Consider the following 22067-nt stretch of genomic DNA (forward strand, 5'->3'; position numbering starts at 1 on the left):
GATTTTCCCCTGAAGTTAGGGAGGGAATAAAACCTCTTAACTAAGTGCCAGGCAGGTAATTAATCACTTTAACTATGAACAATCATACTTAAGCTACATAATCTTTACTCCCTGGAATGGAGATAAGAAACGCCCTGAGAACCAAGATGGCGGCATAGGTTAACGCCGGAGTTTGCTGCTTTGAACAACTACTTCAAAAGTGAAACCAAAAAACGGAAGGGACAGCACCCAGAACCACAGGAACACCGGCTGAGTGGAAGTCCTACAACTAGGAGGAAAGAGAAACGCATACGGACACTCAGAGGAGGCACAGTGCTGAAGTCAAATTCTGAGGTGCGGAGTGCGCAGAGTGGGCTGGGGGCGGAGGGCGCGGTTGGCGTTTTCAATCGGGAGGGAGTCGCAGACTCTGAGCTCCAGATCCAGGCGAGTCTTTAGGGACCAAGACTCAAACGGGAGAAGCGGGACTGTCTTGCTTCGGTCAGAGCGAGTGCAGCTTTCTCTCTGAGCTTTGCAGCGGGTGCTGGGACTCAGAGAGGCAGAGCCCCTGGGGACAGTACTGAGAGCCGCCATAACTGCTCTCTCCGGCCCACCCTGTTGATCCTGTTCGACCCGCCCCGCCCAAGCCCTGAACAGAGGCATTTGCCGGATAGCCTCAGGCAAAGGCTAGATTAGCACCTCCCTAGAGGACAGAAGTTCTCTCACTGCTGACACAGCTGATTCTCATAGCCACGTGGCCTGGAGGTCAAACCCTCCCTGGAATTAGCTACAACAATCAAGATTCAACTATAAGACTTCGAACAAAGACCACTAGGGGGTGCACCAAGGAAGCATAACAAAATGCGGAGACAAAGAAACAGGACAAAATTGTCAATGGAAGATATAGAGTTCAGAACCACACTTTTAAGGTCTCTCAAGAACTGTTTAGAAGCCGCCGATAAACTTAATGAGATCTACAAGAAAACTAATGAGACCCTCGATCTTATATTGGGGAACCAACTAGAAATTAAGCATACACGGACTGAAATAACGAATATTATACAGACTCCCGACAGCAGACCAGAGGAGCGCAAGAATCAAGTCAATGATTTGAAATGCGAGGAAGCAAAAAACACCCAACCGGAAAAGCAAAATGAAAAAAGAATCCAAAAATGCGAGCATAGTGTAAGGAGCCTCTGGGACAGCTTCAAGCGTACCAACATCAGAATTATAGGGGTGCCAGAAGATGAGAGAGACCAAGATATTGAAAACCTATTTGAAGAAATAATGACAGAAAACTTCTCCCACCTGGTGAAAGAAATGGACTTACAGGTCCAAGAAGCGTGGAGAACCCCAAACAAAAGGAATCCAAAGAGGACCACACCAAGACACATCATAATTAAAATGCCAAGAGCAAAAGACAAAGAGAGAATCCTAAAAGCAGCAAGAGAAAGAAACCCAGTTACCTACAAGGGAATACCCATACGACTGTCAGCTGATTTCTCAACAGAAACTTTGCAGGCCAGAAGGGAGTGGCAAGAAATATTCAAAGTGATGAATACCAAGAACCTACAACCAAGATTACTTTATCCAGCAAAGCTATCATTCAGAATTGAAGGTCAGATAAAGAGCTTCACAGATAAGGAAAAGCTAAAGGAGTTCATCACCACCAAACCAGGATTATATGAAATGCTGAAAGGTATCCTTTAAGAAGAGGAAGAGGAAGAAAAAGGTAAAGATACAAATTATGAACAACAGATATGCATCTATCAACAAGTGAATCTAAGAATCAAGTGAATAAATAATCTGATGAACAGAATGAACTGGTGATTATAATAGAATCAGGGACATAGAAAGGGAATGGACTGACTATTCCTGTGGGGGAAAGGGGTGTGGGAGATTCGGGAAGAGACTGGACAAAAATCGTGCACCTATGGATGAGGACAGTGGGTGGGGAGTGAGGGCGGAGGGTGGGGCGGGAACTGGGAGGAGGGGAGTTATGGGGGGAAAAAAAAGAGGAACAAATGTAATAATCTGAACAATAAAGATTTAATTAAAAAAAAAATCATAACAAAAAAAAAGAAACCCCCTAACCTTTGTAATAGAGATTGATAGGATTGGAATCAACTGGTATAAATACAGATGTAAGAAGACAGAACCTACACTCAGAACCTAGACACAGAACCTACACAGAATCTAGAGACAGAACCTAGCAAGAGAACATGGCAAAAGATCCTGGACTGAACCTGACTATAGAACATGGCAAGAGAACCTGACTAGAACTTGGTGACTGAACCAGGCTGGAGAACCTGGACAGAACCTGGCTGGAGAACCTAGCGAGGGAACATGGCTACAGAACCTGGCTGGAGAACCTAGCGAGGGAACATGGCTACAGAACCTGGCTGGAGAACCTGGAGAACCTAGCAAGAGAACATGGACACAGACCCTGGCAGGAGATCCTAAGCAGAACCTCTCTGGAGATCCAGACCAGAACTTGGCTGGAGATCCTGGCTGGAGATCCTGGCTAGGCTGCTGATCAACTGAACACTGTCTCCGCGTCATTCCTTCTTCACCGACTCCGTCTACGCCTTTGGGGACCCCTGGACCTGCTGGGGTTGGACCCCGGCAGTCATGAATTTATATAATATTTTTATATAAAAATTTTTATAAAATTTCCATTCACCCCTGTGACTCTAGGAAAAAAGTGCAACTGAAATACCAGTTCTATGACCAGTTTGCACGTGTAGATGATTATACTGCCAGACTTTACAGTTAAGGAAGATTTCACAATAGGTTCAAAGAATATGGAGCATGTTCTTTTAAATAATTATAAACTTCAGAAGAAACAAAAGTTGTGCAAGAAAGGAAATGTAATCAGCTGGTCCTACTTGGCTCAGCAGTTACCACTACTGACGCAGCCATAGTGGTAATGATACACATTCTGAATTACGATTAAAATAGCAATTATTGTAAACTCAGTTGAAAGATTGTACCTTATCTACAGGGTAGAACTAAATAATGTCAACCATTGGTATATAAAGATATATCTGTTTATGTACATTATCTAGAAATTGAGATGTCACTGGAAGAAACAGCTAAAAAGCACTGAGTGGTTTGTCTAAACAGCAGAAATGGCTTTTTCTAGCCTCACAAGACTTTACTTGTATGTATTATTACTTACATAATTTTTATTGATTTCAGAGAAGAATGGAGAGATGAAAACATCAATGATGAGAGAGAATCATTGATCAGCTGCCTCCTGCACGCCCCCTGCTGGGGATTGAGCCCGGAACCCGGGCATGTGCCCTTGACCAGAATCAAACCCAGGACCCTTCAGTCCATACGCTCTATCTATCCAATGTGCCAAACCAGCTAGGGCTCCATGATTCCTTTTTACCTCATGCCAATCATATACATTTGGAAGGAGAAATCCCAGAAAATTTTGCAACTGATAATCAGGAAGACTTTACCTATCACAGGCTTAGAAGCAAAATTTGCTTGAAATATTATGTGTGAAAACATACAAAAATGCCATCTCCTTATATACCACGGGGAATGAGTAGCTAACATAGGGCACATCCATATTTTGGGATTCTCCACACTTGCTAAGTTCCACGGAGTAGCAAGGATTGGATCAAAGTGCACAAGGCCCGGGAGAGCGGGAAAGCGGCTGCGTAGTGCAGTGCAGTGTTGCAAATGTGCACATACGCAGGGCACACCCACGGGAAACCGTTCATGTCCACGTGACTGGGCCACAGGTGCCTGGAATCGGGTCAGTCTATCTGGGTGCACCTGGGAGGGTGTTTCCACGAGAGGAACGTTTGAGTTGGGAAAGCAGATTGCTCTCCCCAAGGGTGGGCCTCCTCCCACCGTTGGAGCCCTGCATGGAACCAGAGGCTGAGCCTCCGTGACCCCAGAGAGGTCCGCCTGCCTGACCCGCTCCGAATGGGGACACTGGCTTTTCCTGCCTTTGGACTCAGGGGAGACATCACCCCCTGGGCGTTCGGGCTGCTGCCTTTGTCTTCCCACCATCGGCTCCCCTGGGCCTCCAGCTGGTCTGCTCACCCCAGGACTTGGGCCTGTCAACCTCCATAATCACAGGAGCCAATTCCTTGTAATAAATCTCTTTGTGTGTGTGTGTGTGTGTGTGTGTGTGTGTGTGTGTGTGTGTGTGTGTGTCTTTAAAACATTTTTCACTAATTGTATATGTTACTTTTGTAATAAGAGTAAAAGAGAAATGGAATTGCTTGAAGACCCTTCTAAGGTTGGTTTTGGATGATGTTGGAGGATGAGGTCTGCCCGCTGTGGACATGTCGGGGACACCCTGTGCTGGACATCCGTCTAGATCTGTTTGGGTCACAAAGAGGCCGCCACGCTGAAAACAGCAGGACAGGGTGCCACCAGCCCTCCCTCTCTTACAACATTCTTCGCTGGCCTTGCGGCCCAGGCCACAGCTCCCAGGCTGAAGGGTGTGGGGTGCCCCTGAAGCCTCTTCTGGAGGAGACCCCAGCTGCAGGGAAAGTGCTTCCCTCAGGTGCCCCTCAGGCTGTGGGCGGCCCCTCCCGCCAGCCCCGTCCCAGCCCAGCTCCTTCCGCACCTCCAGCCCATGTGCCTTCCACTGAATGCTTCTGCTCCCAGCTCTTCCCTCCCCTCCAGGGTCCATGTCCCTCAGGAATGGGGACCCAGGAGAAGCTGCCTAGGACTAAACCTCCTCCCAGACCCTCTGCGCCCCGTCTTCTTTGCACCCTGCATTCCCAGTTCCCAATAACCAGTCCACACAGAGTGTCAAGTGTTTCGTTTATTTTTTCCTTCTCCACCGAGGAGGCTGGACATGGTAGCCCTCACAGTGAGTGGCAGGAGGAGGCGGGATCTGTGTCCCGGGGTCTGAGATTCTGAAACCATTCTGTTCCATCTTCCCTCAGCTCCTCCCAATGCCTCTGCCTGTTCTTCCTTTCTTCCAAGTCCCCAGTAGAGACGCTGGGAGCAGGGTAGGGTTGGGGTGCAGGTGGAGATCTGCTGGGGTCAGGGCTCCTAGCCGGTGATGTTGCGAGTCATCTCGCACGCCCAGCGCTGCACCTGCAGGCAGAAATCGTCGTTCCAGCGCCCATCATCCCGGAGTTCGGCACAGTCTTCATTTCCGCCCTCCTCGTGCCCCTGCCAGTTGTTTGGTTCACCAAAGGCCCAGTTCCTAGGAATGCAGGACAGAGCTCAAACTGACCACCCATCCCAGCAACCCTCACCCACCTCACAAAAGCACAGCCTTGCCCAGCCGTGTGGCTCTATGGTTGAGCATTGACCTATGAACCAGAAGGTCACAGTTTGATTCTCGGTCAGGGCACATGCCCGGGTTGCAGGCTGGGTCCCCAGTGTGTGATTTGCAGGAGGCAGCTGATCAGTGATTCTCATCATTGACGTTTCTATCTCTCCCTTTTCCTTCCTCTCTGAAATAAAAAATAAAAAAGTACAGCCTCGGACAGTTCAGGGAACAGAAAGGAGCAGGTGGGAGTCTGCCGGGGAGAGGGTTGGGGAATTTGGTCCCTAAGGATGGGTGGGGTGGGGAGGGGGCACTTACCTGTAGCTGTTCCCATAGTCTGTGCCGTCCACCCACTTCCAGGAGCCATCGATCTCAGTGAGTCCTATCCAGGTGTGAAAGGGGCTCGAGTGCTGTGCAATGAATCTCTGGAAAACAGGTGGAATGGAGTGTCTAGATCAGTGATGGCGAACCTGTTGAGCTCGGCGTGTCAGCATTTTGAAAAACCCTAACTTAACTCTGGTGCCGTGTCACATATAGAAATTTTTTTGATATTTGCAACCATAGTAAAACAAAGACTTATATTTTTGATATTTATTTTATATATTTAAATGCCATTTAACAAAGAAAAATCAACCAAAAAAATGAGCTCGCGTGTCACCTGTGACACGCGTGTCATAGGTTCGCCATCACTGGCCCTTCTGCTCGGTGCAGGCATTAGCTGGGGGCCCTCTGCCTGCCCAGCCTGAACTGCCCCAAGGTGAAGCATCAGCCCCCAGCGAAATTAGGTCCTCGCTTTTTCCTTTGTCGCCTTAGCTATTGTTCCGAGATCATTTACTGGGCGGAAGCCCATGCTGCATGCTTCATGGGTATTATTTTATCTAACCCTCAGAAGCCCTCTCATGCTTCTGATTTAAGGACCTCGCGGTGGCTGGTAGAGCCCCCTAAGTCAATGCAGTGCTGTTTGTGACGCCCCTACTTCATCCTCAACCCCTGGCTGCTACCCCAACACAAGTCCTCTCCTTGTCTTCTGCCCACAACCTCAAACTCGGGATCCTGACTGGCCCACGGAGCTATCGGTGTCACCCGCCACTCAGAGGCTTCTGCCCCGCCCCTGCTTCTGTGTAGCTGTCATCTCCAGAGGTTCACCGGGTCCTGGGGCTTCCAATTGGACCCACCGCCCAGAGCCCCAGATGGCGCTGCAGGTCTCACCTGCCCACTGCCACCACCACACCACAACCCAAGCACCATCGTTCACAGGGAAGAGCCAGCCTGTTAGAATAGGCGGGGCCGTTTTTTCAAGAGGATCTTCGTGGTAACATTTGCTGAGTCTTTACTATGTGACGGGAATCCTGCCCTCTCTGCTCCTTTCACCCAGCTGCCCGCCACATGCCAGGCCGGCACACAGCGAGAAGGGCTCTCAGTGCCCCTCGGCGCTCTGCAGCCGAGTCCTGCCTTTAATTAGTTGGTCTTTGCGTTCTGTCTCCTGACTGCCCCTCACCCCCTGCTCACCTGGCTGCTGCCCCTTTGCCTGAGCTCCTGGCTGTAACCTTCCACCTCTGAGATCAGTGGCTGCTCCACTATGAACCGCCCAGCGTTCTGCCAGCCTGCTGCTTCTGGACTCTTCCCCAGGTTAAAAAAATTTTTTAAAGTGGCCCTAGCTGGTTTGGCTCAGTTCATAGAGCATCTGCCTGCGGACTGAAGGGTCTCAGGTTCAATTCAGTCAAGGGCACATGCCCAGGTTGCAGGCTGGATCCCCAGCAGAGGGTGTGCAGCAGGCAACTGGTCAATGATTTTCTCTCATCATTGATGTTTCTATCTCTCTCTCCTTCTCCCTCTCTGAAATCAATAAAAATATTTTAAAATAATAATAATAAAAACACCTGGCTGGTGTGGGTCAGTGGTTGAGCAATGACCTATGAACCAGGAGATCACAGTTCAATTCCAAGTCAGGGCACATGTCCAGGATGTGGGCACGATCCCCAGTGTGGGGTGTGCAGGAGGAAGCCGATCAATGATTCTCTCTCATCATTGATGTTTCTGTCTCTCTCTACCTCTTTTTTCCTCTCTGAAATCAATACATATATCCTATATAATAAAAGCCTAATATGCTAAGTGTCCGGTCATCCAGTCGGCCATTCAACCAATCAAAGTGTAATCTACAGTAATAAAAGAGAAAAATGGTAATTGGCGTACAACGCTACCCTTTTCATTGGCTAATCAGGGCTATATGAAATTAACTGCCAACTAAGATTGGCCGTTAACTGCCAACAAGATGGCGGTTAATTTGCATATGTAGGCACAATGCAGGGAGGCAAAAGGGAAAGCAGGAAGAAGCCCCCTGCCACTGACAGTAATCGGAAACCCAGGGGGGGAGCTAAGAGCTGGGAGGCAGGGCAAAGGCAGCCCTGGGGCCGCCTTTGCCCTGCCCCCCAGCTGTGATCGGAGAATCAGGTGCCTTTTCCGCCCTGGCCAGTGATAGCAGGAAGTAGGGGTGGAGCCAGCGATGGGAGCTGGGCACGGTCGAAGCTGGCAGTCCCAGGAGCTAAGGGTCCCTTGCCTGGGCCTAAAGCGAAGCCCACGATCGCGGGGCCGCTGCAGCTGCGGGTCCCCACTGCCTGGGCCAGAAGCCTCAGCCAGAGGCGTCCTGCAGGGGCAGGGGCGGAGCCCGCGTGATCACAGCGCCCCCCGCTGCCACTGCAGGTCCCCGCTGCCCGGGCCGGATGCCTAGGCCAGAGGCGTTAGGCCTGGGCAGGGGGAGAGCCTGCAACCGCGGGGAGCTGGGGGTCCCCTGCCCAGGCCTGATGCCTGGGCCAGAGGCATCAGGCCTGTGTGAGGGGCGGAGCCGGGGATTGGGGGGATATGATGGTCCCCTTGCCGAGGCCTGAAGCCTGGGTCAGAGGCATCAGGCTTGGGCGGGGGGTGGCGCAAGCGATCAGAGGGAAGATGGGGGTCCCCTGCCCAGGCATGATTCCTGGGCCAGAGGCCTCAGGCCTGGGCAGGGGCCAGAGCCAGTGATCGGGGGGAGATGGGGGTCCCCTGTCCAAGCTTGACACCTCTGGCGGAGGCGTCAGGCCTGGGCAAGGGGCCGATCAGGCGATCGGAAGGTGATGGGGGTCTACGCCTCTGGTCGAGGCATCAGGCCTGGGCAAGGGGCAGAGCCAGCAATCAGAGGGGTCTGGGGGTCCCCTGCCCAGGCCTGATGCCTGGGCCAGAGGCATCAGGCCTGGGCTGGGGGCAGAACCAGTGATGGGGGGAAATGAGGGTCCCCTGCCCAGGCCTGATGCCTTTGTCAGAGGCATCAGGCCTGGGCAAGGGGCCGATCCTGCGATTGGAGGGTGATGGGGGTCAACGCCTGAGGGCTCCCAGTATGTGAGAGGGGGCAGGCTGGGCTGAGGGACACTCCCCCACACACACACCCAGTGCACGAATTTCGTGCACCAGGCCCCTAGTATGCTAATAATATGCTAAGGCCACTCAACTGCTTGCTATGACATGCACTGACCACCAGGGGGCAGACACTCCGACCAGTAGGTTAGCTTGCTTCTGGGGTCTGGCCGTTTGGGACTGAGCAAGACAGGCTGGACATGCCCTGGAGCCTGCCCATGGTCCCTCCAGTTGGTCAACCTCCCGCATCCCTCCCCAGCCCTGATTCGTACACCTGTAGGGTCCCTCGGCCTGGCCTGTGCTCTCTCACAATCTAGGACCCTTTGGAGGATGTTGGAGAACCGGTTTCAGCCTGTTGGCAGAACAACCTGTTTCTATGATGTGCACTAACCACCAGGCAGCAGACACTCAATGCAGGAGCTGCCTCCTAGTGGTCAGTGCACTCCCACAGGGGGAGCGCTACTCAGCCAGAAGCTGATGCACCGCTGGCCAGTGCATCAGTGGTGACGGGAGCCTCTTCAGCCTCCGCGGCAGCGCTAAGGATGTCCGACTGACGGCTTAGGCCCGCTCCCTGATGCACTTAAGCCATCAGTCGGACATCCCCTGAGGGTTCCTGGACTGTGAGAGGGCACAGGCTGGGCTGAGGGACGCCCCCCCCCCAAGTGCATGAATTTCATGCACTGGGCCTCTAGTATTTTTATAATAATAATAAAGCGCTGATCCAGCCACCCAGGGTTCGCATTCCAGAGGCGCCTCCTGCCTGGGGAGGTGGGGCCTCACCTGCTCCTCTCTGGAGTTGATGACCACCAGGTGGGCGTTCTCCAGCTGGCAGTACTTCTCGGCCTCGGTCCAGGTCAATCCAGAGCGAGAAAACCAGTAGCAGCTGCCTTCATACTCCAGCCAGTTAACCGGGCAGCATTCCGTGCCTGCAGGATGAGTGGGCAGGGAGGTGAGGTCCCGCTGGAGGGGCAGGCGCACTGGGCCTGGAGGCTCCCTTCCCTACCGTTGCTTCGCAGGAAGGCCATCTGACAGGACAGGATGCGCACGTCAGCTGGGAAGTGCTTCAGGTGAAAGAGCAAGGTGGTGTGATCTAGGGGACGGAGCAACAGGCCCGGGTGTGGGCAGTGCGGGCGCCCCATCTACCAGCGCCCCACACAGGACACACACACACTCACACTCATACACACAACAACACACACACATCACTTACACCACACCCCACACCACACACCAAGGGGGGCGGGGCTCTCAGACCTGCTCTCAGCTCCAGCTGCTGTTTCTCCAGCTTGGCTTCCAGAGATGTCACTTTGTCACCTGTGCTGCCTCCTGAGAAAGAGGAAAGCTGAGTGGGTTTCCTCCATTCAGCCTCCTTCCACCCTCCATGCTCACCCCCTGGAGCACCAGCCACCATCGCCTTCACCTGCGTCACCGGCTCTGCCCCCCGGGCTCCCTGCGCTGCCACCCGGCTTTCTGAGGAACAAACCTGCTCAGGCCGCTCCCCTGCCTGAATCCCTTCCCTAGGTCCCCATCTTCTCAAAAGGAAGCCTCGCTGTATTCACACAGCTTCTTCCGTGGCCTGGCCCTGCCCACCTCCTTGGCAGATTCGTTCTCTCTACCTGGCACTAAGCCCCCTCCTCTTCACCTGCCTACCCATCCTTCAGGCTCCCTCAGCCCAGGGATCCACTGGGGTATCCGCCCACACACCTCAGACACGCCCCTTTGCAGACCCAGCACGGGGCACCCACCTCGGAATCCAGCCTGTGCTGCTAAGAGGGTGCCTCAACTACCCCCCCACTGGCCCTCCCGGCTGGGGAGCGCTCTCACCATGGAAGCTGAGCGTCTGGATCTCGGCGAGGGTGCTGGCGGAGAAGTTGCTGAAAGCGTCTTTTAGGGCCCAAAACTCCCTTTGCATCTGTGCTCCTTGTCAGGAGAGAGAGGGCACTGGGCAAAGTGGAGGGGACTGTGCCCCAGGTGACAGCCTCATCACTGTCATTGCACCGTCCCCCCCACCTCCCCTCACCGTCCCAGCACTGCTCCTTACTGCCTCCAAGTCTTCCCCTGCCGTAGCTCTCACTGCCCCCAGCACCGCCCCCAGCACAGTCCCCACCACTGCCCCCACCACTGCCCCAGCACTGCCCCCAGCACTGCCCCCAGCACCGCCCCCAGCACAGCCCCCAGCACTGCCCCCACCACTGCCCCAGCACTGCCCCCATCACCGCCCCCAGCACTGCTCCTTACTGCCTCCAAGTCTTCCCCTGCTGTAGCTCTCACTGCCCCCAGCACCGCCCCCAGCACAGCCCCCACCACTGCCCCCAGCACCGCCCCCAGCACAGCCCCCAGCACTGCCCCCACCACTGCCCCAGCACTGCCCCCAGCACCGCCCCCAGCACCTCCCCCAGCACTGCCCGTATCTCCTCCCATCACAGCCCATCCCACTGGCCTCTGCGATCGATCCTCACTCTGAGACCCGATCACGCAGACGGCCACCAGCAGCAGGACGTTGAAGCCCAGGACCAGCAGGCTGAGCCAGAAGCTGGAGCAGAGAGTCCGCAGCAGAAGGGGCTGGGGAGGGGGCGCTCCTGCGAGGGAAAGGGTGTCAGGAGGAGGTCTGTCCAGAGCCCACCTAACGGGAGCATCCAGGGGAGCAGAAGTCTCAGGAAGTACAGCCCAGGTGGGTGGGAAAACTATGGCTTTGACCCTAGTGTTTCAGCATTGCACACGCATGCATTTGCACACTGGCACCCACATGAACACATGCATATGCTCACACCTACAAGTGCATGCAACATACCTGCGCATGACACCGATAGTCACATCATCGGTGTGTAAAGGCCCAATCTCAGACCCGGGGACCTAGGGAACAGGCCCTGTGTTCTTAAGGTCCATGCCTGAGCTCCTCACGCAAGTCTAAAACTGGAACCACCACCACCCAGTTCCCCCGGGATGTTCAGTCCAGGTCATCCCACCACAAGCCGCTCCCCACGGGCTGCTGTCCAAGTCCCCTCCTCTCTCATCTCCTCTCCCACGTCTCTGCCCTTCCACCCCAGAAACCCTTGTTCCTTCACTGTCAACTCTCCCCCCTAGCCCTCAGTCATCTCACAGAAACCTCTCCCTCCCCTTAGTCAAGCTGAATCCTGAAAACACACACACACACACACACACACACACACACACACACATTTTTCATTTCACTCTCACACTCATGACTGATACTCCTTGGCTCGGCCTCTGACTGCTCGCTCTAATACTGTCCATTTAGTCGGCCCTTGTCCTCTTCCCAGCCTGACCTACGGCCTATAAAACCTCAACTCTGGGTCGGCTCAATCATCTGTCTCCGCACCTCTGTCCGGACAGCAGACCACCCATGGCTAAGTCCCACTGTGCCACCAACCAGCTCTGAGGTCAGGGGAAAGTCATTCAACCTCTTGGCGCCTCAGTTTCCTTGTGTCCACTTATCCAACAGTCAAACTCATAGGAACAGGGTGGGATGGTGGTTGCCAGGGGCTGGGGATGGGAAATCGGGAATTGCTGCTCAGCGGGTGTAAAGCTATGATTACACAAGACCTGTGCGTTCTAGAGATCGGCTTACAACACCGTGCCTCGTTAACAAGCAGTGTTGCGCACTTTAAATTTTGTTGAAAGGGTCGATCCCATTACGTGTTCTTACCACAATAGAAAAAAAGTGGGTAAGAGCAGCAGCTACCTGATTGGGTTGTTCTGAGCATGAAATGGGTTTAATCGTGTGACGTGCTGCTCAGGCAAGTTGGAAAATAAAAGAAAGGGCCTGCCTTATGGAACAATAGGACTAGATGGGCCTCCTCCCAGAGACACCAAAATAGGAAACAGCTACTATAAGAAACAACCACTTGCAAGGGACTGGCCTTCAAGCAACACAGAGCAATGGTCCCCGGGAGACAGGAGGCGAACAAGAGGAGGCCTATGAGTGTCCCCGCCTAGTGCTGGGGGAAGCTTTCAGACCACGGGGCAGAGGAGGGCAATCCAAGCAGAGCCCAGCAGACTCCCCCAGTTGAGGAGATGGGGCCAAGAGTCTAAGGAGACATCACAGGACAAAGTATCAGGGGAGAGAGCTGCACAGAGAAGTCCAGAGATCTGTGTGGTGTTCCCTTCAAGCCATCGGCAGTAAACAAAACCACCAAGACCAGGCAAAAACAATCTGCAAGGATTAGGGGGCAGTGCCTGGCACTCACACAGGGCCAGGAACAGTGCCTGCTCCCACCAGCCGGACTGGAAAACGTAACCTACAAGGCACTGGGTAGCGGACCCGAGAAGCCCTTGCCCCGACCATGCTCCAGACCCACCTGACAAGTCATAAACGCAACACCCAGAAGGACCAGATGATCCAAGTCACTTAACTACATCCCAGAATAAAGCTCAAGAGTATTTAGAGGAATACAAATATATCCAGCACACAAGAGGCAGAATCACAATGTCTGGCGTCCAACCAAAGATTCCTAAACATTCAAAGAAGCAGGAAAACACATTTTGTAGCAAGAAGGATAATACATCTATCAAAACTGACCCAGAACTGACACAGGTGTTAGAATTAGCAGACAGGACACTAAAACAGATATTGTAACTGTGCTCCCTATGTTCAAAAAGTTAAGTATCAAGGAGGATATTTAAAAGGCCCACGTTGAACTTCTAGACATGAAAACTACAGGGTACGAGATAAAAAATACACTGGGTGGAATTAATGGAAGATTAGACATACATAAGGAAAGATTTGTAAACTTTAAGACACAGCATTAAAACTATATAAAAAGAAACACCGAGAGAAAAATTCATTTTTTAAAAATGGAAATAGCATCAGGGAACTGTGGGCCCACTAGTAGATGCAGAATTGGAGTCCTTGAGGGAAGGGGGAGGGGGGGCGAGGCAGACACTGGCCAAAGTGTTTCCAAATTTGCTGAAAACAGAGGCATACAAGGGGCTTGGACATGGGAGAGGATGGCGGGCAGGCAGGAGGCAGATGCCAGCTCCCCTGCCCACTGACGCTTGCACCACCTCAGCGGTGCCCTGCAGTGTCTCCATCGGGCCTGTGGGGTGAGCTCCTTCTCCCATGAAACCCCAAACCTCTGGCCTGTCTCCAAACCACCTGCTTACACGCTGAACCCTCCACCTTCGGGAGATTCAACAATATCCCAAATCATTGTGAGTGTTCACTGCATACCAGGTATCACGTGGGCACTGACAACGCAGAGGGAGTGAGACAGATGAGGCCTCCGCCTACTGCCCAGCCTTCAGTAGAAATGTCCGTGCCTCCTGCCGCTCCTGCCCTGCCCAGCTCCCCCAGCAACAGCAGCAGCCTCCACAGTCCGCCAGCCTCAGAAATGAGGCGGCTCTCCTCCCAGCCCAGGCTAACCAGATCCTCTCCCTGAGCTCCAAGCCCCAGCCCCCCCCCCCCCCCCCCCGTCTCCACAGAGCCTCACTCCATCACCACAACTGACACCCCCTCCCCACCCCTGGCTCCAGCCCTTCAGCCTAGAATGGCTCGGGTCTCTCTTGCCTTAAGCCCATTTCCAAGACATGGGCCTTCCATCAAGATCTGCCAGAGAAAGATCTGGGGGGGATGGAGGGGGGTGTTGGGGGGAGTGAGAATGTTCCAGAATATCTCTGTGTCCATTGCCCCACCTACCCATCCCCACACCCTCCCGCATACACAGACGCTCTCCTGGCTGAATGGGATTTCCTTGCACACAGCACTCGTCAGAAGGAAGAGGGGAGGAAGTCATCTCCAGCTCCCACTTACTCCCTCACCTCTGGGCACACACCCTTTCCTGGGGTCCTGAGGGTAGAGAGGAAGGTGAGGTCGGGGGTAAACAGAGGTGTGGGCACCACACACCTGCACGCATGGAGGGGCCTGGGTCCTGCCCACGGAGTGAATGTCACAGAGACTCAGAGAGACAGAGCGGTCAGGAGTGGGGGGTGAAGCAGAGCCCAGACACTGGGTACTTGCCTTTCCAAAATGCATCCTCTCTCCCAGGACTGTGTCCATGAGGGCCTGGCCCCTCGCCCCTGCCCAGCTGGTGGTCATTTTCCTCGGGGTCCAGCTGCTGGATGTCTTGGAAGTCCTTCTCCATGCTGGGTCCAGGGCCGAGCTGCACCTGGGGTTGAGTCAAGGCTGCTCTTAGGGCTGGGGCTCAGTTCGGGGCTGATGTTGGTGCTGAGATGCTAACTCAGGTGCAGGCTGGTGAGGGGTTGGAAGTAGGGTGAGAGTAGATCGAGGAGATGGCTTGGGTTGGGTCTGAGGTTAGAGGTGAGTTTGGGGCTGAAATACAGCCAGTCCTGTCCCCTCTCAGATGATTGCTAAGGCCAGTGATGGGGAACCTTTTGAGCTTGGCGTGCCAGCATTTTGAAAAACCCTAACTTAACTCTGGTGCCGTGTCACATATAGAAATTTTTTGATATTTGCAACCATAGTAAGACAAAGACTTATATTTTTGGTATTTATTTTATATATTTAAATGCCATTTAACAAAGAAAAACCAACCAAAAAAATGAGTTCACGTGTCACCTCTGACACGTGTGCCATAGGTTCGCCATCACTGGCTTAGGCGATGGCATGGCCATGGAGGAGCCTTCCCTCCACACACTCATCTTCCCATCCGGTCCCCACTGCCCCTCAACCACAGTCTCCTAAATACCAAACATCCCCAGTCCCACCTGCCTCCCCAACCTTGGTTACCTGCTAAAGGTGTGGAGGGCTTACTCCCGGTCCCTCAGGCAGCCCAGGCCCCGAGGCTAAGGAGGAGCTGGAGCCAGGAGAAGCGGGACAGGTGCTGCTAGCAGGACAGAGGAGGGGAGGGGGCTGGTCCAGGTGAGGGCCCTGAGCCGTGTGTCTGAATGTCCAAGTGGCTGTAACCTGGCATCTCCTGACCCCGGGACTTTGGACAGTAAACAGAAGCGGACATGGAGTTGGGAGGCAGGCGAAGCGTGGTGGGGGCTGGGGCAGGACTGTCTCTGTTCTTTCTGGAGAAAGGGTCTCCTGGCTGCCCCCCCTCACCCCTACAAGCGGTCACCTCGAACCTCATTGCACAGTTTGGAAGGGAGGCCTGGCCAGGAGGGTGGAAGTGCAGTTCAGGGTTTCCCCTCGTCCCACCCCCTTTCACTTCCTGCCTCTGAACTTCCCAGAATTGTTGGTGTCTCCAAACACCCTGACCAGGATCAGAGGGGCCGGTTCTCTGTTCTTGCCCAATCTGGCATTGGAGCCCCGGCCCAGCTTCCCCGGCTCAGCCCAGGCTCCCCTGCGCTGGGCTGACAAGCTCCGCCCCCTGGGGACTGACACCCTGGAGAACTGGATGTGCGGGGCGGGGCCGGGGGCGGGGGGGGGGGGGGGGTTAGGGGCAGAAACAGAATATTGGGGACCAGCTTCAATAATAAGAAATACTAATCACGCTCTGTTAACCAGGATGGTTCTGTTCTGCTTAGAGAAAGCACATTCTAAGCTGGCTGGGAGTTGCACGCCCTGGGACAGGGAGCTAACATAGGAATGCAGTCCATCCTCCTGTCCCGAGAACCGCCTTTCATTATGGAAGGATTTACAGCCTCGTGGCTAGTCCCAGAGGCATCTGCTCTTTACAACCCCCTCCCCTATTGCCTGTAATCTGGTCCCAGGGAACCTGGAGGCACCCGCCCTCTGCGACCCCACTCCAGCCCACATGGCTTGAAACCTGTGATGATTATCCCGTGCCTACCTCCCCACGCCTGTAATTCCTACTCCCCCAGGTCATCTTTGTCCTTCTACCGTAACCAGCTGGCTTATGGGGGGCTGCAGAGCAGATTTTTGTGAGTGACCTGTTGCTCTCCCATGCTGCCGGCAGGATTGGGATAAACGCTCATGTATGATTCAACCCTGTCTCTGCTGAATTGGCTCAAGTAGCAACAGGCAGCCCGGACCCCTTGGTTGCCGGGTTACAGAGGGAGGACTGGGCAGAAGGCAGCCCTCCCGGGGCAGGAGGTGTGCCACCCCAGGGAGCCCCTTGCATGGCCCTGGCAACACAAACCTTTGCCCTCACCCCCAGCCAGTTTCTCAGGTAACTCTCACCACACAGCACCCAGGGAAGAAAATTACCACAAAAATTAACCTCGAGGGAGGGAAATGGGAAGCAAAGCAGGAAAAGCGGGAGGGGGTGGGGGGACAGGGAGGAGGGGGGGAGGCAGAGCATAAGAGAGGAGTCTTCACAGTCCTATGAGGAAGGTGGGCTCCGTGGACCGAGGAACGTGAGTAATCGCTGCGCTCACACTAACAATAGTCTGGGGAAGAAAACGCAGTTTCATGCCTGACTTTCAGACCCTCACCTACTTGGGCTGCTCATGAAGTAGCCCGTGGCGCCCTGGTGCTGAAAAGGGGTGGAGACAGAGGCCTGTGCTTTCCTTCTGTCTGTCTCTGTGTTTTTAATTGACATTTAACATTGTGTTGTTTCAGCTGTACAGCCTGTGCATTTTTTGTGGTAACTTCCCGACACACATGGGAAGTGGCCACTGAATTCAGTATCATGACTTTTCTACGAAGCCACCAAGGCAGTGGTGGCTGCTCTGCTGTGGGACCGTCGCCCACAGTAAGAGATGGGTTCTACAGCGTGATCCAGGACACACTCGCAAGCACCTGCCCACGCGTGCACGTGTGTAGGTTTCACTGGTTTCTGAATCCCCAGTGCCTGGCATATAGGAGGTGCTCAACAGGTACTTATTGAATGAACACGTGATTGAATGAATGAACTTGTAGATATACTATTGACATGAAAGTTTCATAAAACGATGCTTACCTTACTACTTGCATTCTATTTCTTTTCTTAACAGTCTTTATGATCTTTTTTAAAATATTTTTTATTGATTTTAGGAAGAGAGGAAGGGAGAGAGAGAAACATCGATAGGTTGCCTCCCATACGCACCCTGACAGGGATTGAACCTGCAACCAGGGCATGTGCCCTGCCCAGGAACTGAAATGGCCACCTTCTGGGGCATGAGATGACGCTCAACCAACTGAGCCACACCGGCCAGAACTGCTTGCATTCTATTTCATGACCGAGTTTCCTGATCCATTCATCAGTCACCAAAGTTTGAAAACACTGTCATGAAGCCGTGCTTTTGGCAGGGGCGTGGTTTCCGTTCTGAGATACAAGCAAGAGCTCAGCAAATAGATTATCAGCTGCATGTCCAGGGTCACCGACGGCCATCCAGGGATAGAGGGAGCCTCACTGGCCACCTGCCAAGACTGAATAGATTCCAAGTTTCAAGGTACAACCCCCCCTCCTGGCACTGGCGAGGTAGGACAGAACACAAGAGATACCCTCTGCGTCCTGTTCTTTCTATCTGAAAGTCAACATTTTAATTTACCAACATTTGACATATACTTAGACTATTTCTTACGTTTCCACATTGACTCGTTACTTTTATGTTAGGGTTTTTCTGATTTGGGTTATAAAGTTCCGTTTTATGTGGTTGATTTTGGTTTTGGCTGGGGGAGGTTGTGTACCTAAGGCACAGAAAGTGAGGTGAGTCAATTTCTGAGTTCACAACACCCAGCTTCCTCTGCGGTCTGAGCAAGACCTTTCTCTTGTTTTATTACCTTCCCCTCTGCACCCCAATTCCTCCACTCTCCACAGGCAGCCCAAGTGGTGTGTGTACATATACGGCAGTCTCCAAAGATGGCAGCCATCACCTTCTCCCTTCACTGTGTGTGCAAGTCACACTACCCATCCCTGGTAGAGTCCATTCCCCTCGCCTTGAGTCCAGGCTGACAGTGTGACTTGCTTTGACCAATAGAAAGTGCTTGAAGTCACACTCTGCCTAGCCCAGGGGTGGGCAAACTTTTTGACTCGAGGGCCACAATGGGTTCTTAAACTGGACCGGAGGGCCGGAACAAAAGCATGGATGGAGTGTTTGTGTGAACTAATATAAATTCAAAGTAAACATCATTACATAAAAGGGTACAGCCTGTTTTTTTTTTTAGTTTTATTCATTTCAAATGGTCCGGATCCGGCCTGCGGGCCGTAGTTTGCCCACGGCTGGCCTAGCCTTTAAGAGACCTGGAAGGTTCAGTTTTCACTCTTGGAAGCCAGACACCATGCTATAAGGAAGTCCAGCTATTAGGCGAGAAGCAGGGAGGGGGGGTTCATGGAGAAGCCTGGGCTGGGGGACTGGGCTGGGGTGGGTGGGGGGGAGTTAAGACACAATATGGAGAGAAAGAGAGAGGGAGAGAGACCACCCAGAGGAACACCAGGCCCCCAACATGTGAGCAAAGCCTTCTGGGAGCTTCCAGAGCAGCACAGCCAATGGCTGGGTGCATTCAAGCATATAACATAGCCAATACCACATGGTCCACCTGACCTCGTCCTTTCTGTGTGACTGTATTTGGAGATGAGGCCTTTAAGGAGGTCATTAAAGTTAAATCAGGTCATATGGGTGGGGCCCTAATCCAATAGAGTTGATGTCCTTATAAGAAGAGGAAAAAAAAAAAGAAGAAGACATCAGGAATGCACACACAGAGGAAAGACCATGTGAGGACACAGAGAGAAGACAGCTGCTTACAAGCCAGAAAGAGTGGTCTCACTTGGACTTCTTGCTTCCAGAGCTACAAAAAAATAAATGTCTGCTGTTTAAGCCACCCATTCTGTGGTATTCTGTTATGGCAGCTCAAGCAAACCAATGCACTTAGGCCAGTGGTTCTCAACCTTCTGGCCCTTTAAATACAGTTCCCCATGTTGTGACCCAACCATAAAATTATTTTCATTGCTACTTCATAACTATAATGTTGCTACTGTTAGAATCATAATGTAAATATCTGATATGCAGGATGGTCTTAGGCTACCCCTGTGAAAGGGTCATTCGACCGCCGAAGAGGTCGTGACCCACAGGTTGAGAACCGCTGACTTAGGCAAAAAGACAGCATTTTTAAATAGGACATATGAAAAGATACATCAAGTCAAAAGATGGAAATAAATCAGATAAATGATCCTCTCAAAATAGACTTAACTGCACCAGGCTGGTGCGGTTCAGTGGCTTAGTGTCAACCCATGAACCAGGAGGTCACAATTTGATTCCCCATCAGGGCACAGGCCCGGGTTGCAGGCTCAGTCCCCAGTAGGGGGTGTGTAGGAGGCAGCGGATCAATTATTTTCCCTCATCATTGCTGTTTCAATCTCCCCCTCCTTCTCCCTTCCTTTCTGAAATCAATAAAAAATATTTTTTAAAAGAAATAGAATCAGCAATAAACAGGGCAAAGTTTTTAAAATATCCTGGATAGTTTATTTGCTAAGTGAATGAATCTTGCTTCTACAAAACAAGAGCAGGAAATCACACCAGAGGAACAACTGATAACAGAAGAACAGTTTGGGGGTGTAACATGACGGTGGATAATTTCAAACACGATGGAGTATGTGAAGCGCCAATTGGTAATAGCAGGAAACAGAATCAGTGATATAGACAGAAATGGTAAATTTCCCCCAAACTCAACGCTACAGAAAAAGATTGTGCAGCCATGTTCGTAGCAGCATTATTCACAATAGCCAAAGGGTGCAAGCAGGCCAAGTGTCCAGTGATGGATGAATGGGCAGGCGAAAGGAGCTACCTATGTAATGGAATATTATTCAGCCTTAAAAGGAAGGGAATCTGCCCGGCCAGTGGCTCAGTGGTTGAGTGTCAACCTATGAACCAGAAGATCACGACTCGATTCCCCGTCAGGGCACATGCCCGGATTGCAGGCTCGATCCCCAGTGTGGGGCATGCGGAGGCAGCCGAACAATGATTCTCTCCCATCATTGATGTTTCTCTCTGAAAATCAATAAAAAAAAAATTTTTAAGAAGGAAATTCTGACACATGCTACAATATAGGTAAACTTTAACAAGGTTATGTTAAGTAAAATAAGCCAGTCACAAAAAGACAAATACTGTATGTTCGCATTTATATGAGGTGCCTAGAGTAGTCCCATTCACAGACAGAGTAGGAGTTGGGGCGGTAAATATAGGGAGTAAACATTTAATGGGTATACAGTTTCAGGTTAGCAAGATAAAAAAAAAGTTCTGGCTGCCGAAACCGGTTTGGCTCAGTGGATAGAGCGTCGGCCTGCAGACTGAAAGGTCCCAGGTTCGATTCCGGTCAAGGGCATGTACCTGGGTTGCGGGCACATCCCCAGTAGGAGATGTGTAGGAGGCAGCTAATCGATGTTTCTCTCTCATCGATATTTCTAACTCTCTATCTCTCTCCCTTCCTCTCTGTAAAAAATCAATAAAATACATATTTAAAAAAAAAAAAAAAAGTTCTGGAGATGGGAGGCAGTGATAGTCTCGCATATTTATACTTAATGCCATCAAGATGTACACTTAAAAATGGTCTAAACAGCAATTCTCAACCTGTGGGTCGCGACCCCTTTGGGGGTCAAACGACCCTTTCACAGGGGTCTCCTAAGACCATCGGAAAACACATATATAATTACATATTGTTTTTGTGATTAATCACTATGCTTTAATTATGTTCAATTTGTAACAATGAAAATACACCCTGCATATCAGATATTTACATGACGATTCATAACAGTAGCAACATTACAGTGATAAAGTAGCCACGAAAATAATGTTATGGTTGGGGGTCACCACAACATGAGGAACCGTATTAAAGGGTAGCGGCATTAGGAAGGTTGAGAACCACTGGTCTAAATGATTACAAAACCGAATATGGAGAACACGTTTCCAGGCTTGGAAAAAAGTTTTTGGAGAAGAATCCAAGGAGTTTGCCGATGATTTGGGGGAAAAGAGTATCTTGAGACTGTGTCCACCCGAGAAGCAGCAGCAGAGCTCCTCAGCGAAGTCCTCAGTGGGAACACGTGGCCCCTGAGGCACTAGCCAAGGCTGCGCATCAGGGTGCTGCCTGTCCGACCCGACTCTGATCCGATAGAGGCCGCCCTCCCACAGGACGTGTTGGGAATTTGGGTGGACCCCACAGATTCAACTTATCAGTATGCACAAGGCTCTGCTGACACTCAATCCATCTGAGGAATCTTCCCCAGGGACTTCAGCGCGCCCCCATTTTAATCGGAGTCTATGACACACAGACAGGGGTGCCCTGATGGGAGTCATCAGCCAACCTTTCCTAAGACCCAAACACCCTCAGGTGGAAAGGATGGTGCTACTGGGGCCTTTCTTGCATGGGAACCAACATCTATTCATTTCATCTCTGAAAGAAATGGCAGTGAGCCCTGGCCAGTTTGGCTCAGTGGATAGGGCTTCGGCCTGCAGACTGAAGGGTCCTGGGTTCGATTCCGCTCAAGGACACATTCCCCAGGTTGCAGGCTCGATCCCAGTAGGGGGCGTGCAGGAGACAGCCAATTAATGATTCTCTCATCGTTGATGTTTCTATCTCTCTCCCTCTCCTGTCCTCTCTGAAATCAACAAAAATATTTTTTTTTGAAAAAGAGAAAAGAAATGGCAGTGAACC

The 22067-nt window shown here is 52.0% G+C and overlaps 1 protein-coding gene and 1 pseudogene across 1 annotated transcript; one reads left to right on the top strand and one right to left on the bottom strand.

The window, feature by feature from the left end:
• Window positions 1–4859: 4859 nt before the first annotated feature.
• On the bottom strand, window positions 4860–15507 carry ASGR2 (asialoglycoprotein receptor 2). The gene is made up of 9 exons (XM_036341702.1): window positions 15321–15507; window positions 14592–14739; window positions 11074–11193; window positions 10439–10534; window positions 9869–9940; window positions 9618–9704; window positions 9395–9540; window positions 5549–5655; window positions 4860–5164 (listed from the first exon to the last, which is right to left on the bottom strand). Exons 2-9 carry the CDS (start codon window positions 14713–14715, stop codon window positions 5008–5010), a joined length of 909 nt encoding a protein of 302 aa, XP_036197595.1. The 5' UTR covers window positions 14716–14739; window positions 15321–15507; the 3' UTR covers window positions 4860–5007.
• A 5800-nt stretch (window positions 15508–21307) lies between these two features.
• Window positions 21308–21810, top strand: LOC118671548 (annotated as a pseudogene).
• Window positions 21811–22067: the final 257 nt, after the last annotated feature.

Source organism: Myotis myotis, unplaced genomic scaffold (assembly GCF_014108235.1).
Source record: "Myotis myotis isolate mMyoMyo1 unplaced genomic scaffold, mMyoMyo1.p scaffold_m19_p_17, whole genome shotgun sequence".
NCBI lineage: Eukaryota > Metazoa > Chordata > Mammalia > Chiroptera > Vespertilionidae > Myotis > Myotis myotis.

What these genes read in the sequence shown, in the direction of transcription:
- ASGR2 (XM_036341702.1), bottom strand. Translation starts at nt 14,715, where the DNA reads ATGGAGAAGGACTTCCAAGACATCCAGCAGCTGGACCCCGAGGAAAAT. An exon ending in CTGCGTGATCGGGTCTCAGA is followed by an intron (nt 10,535 to 11,073) that starts GTGAGGATCGAT and finishes TCTCCTGACAAG; the next exon opens with GAGCACAGATGCAAAGGGAG. An exon ending in CCAGACGCTCAGCTTCCATG is followed by an intron (nt 9,941 to 10,438) that starts GTGAGAGCGCTC and finishes CCTCTTTCTCAG; the next exon opens with GAGGCAGCACAGGTGACAAA.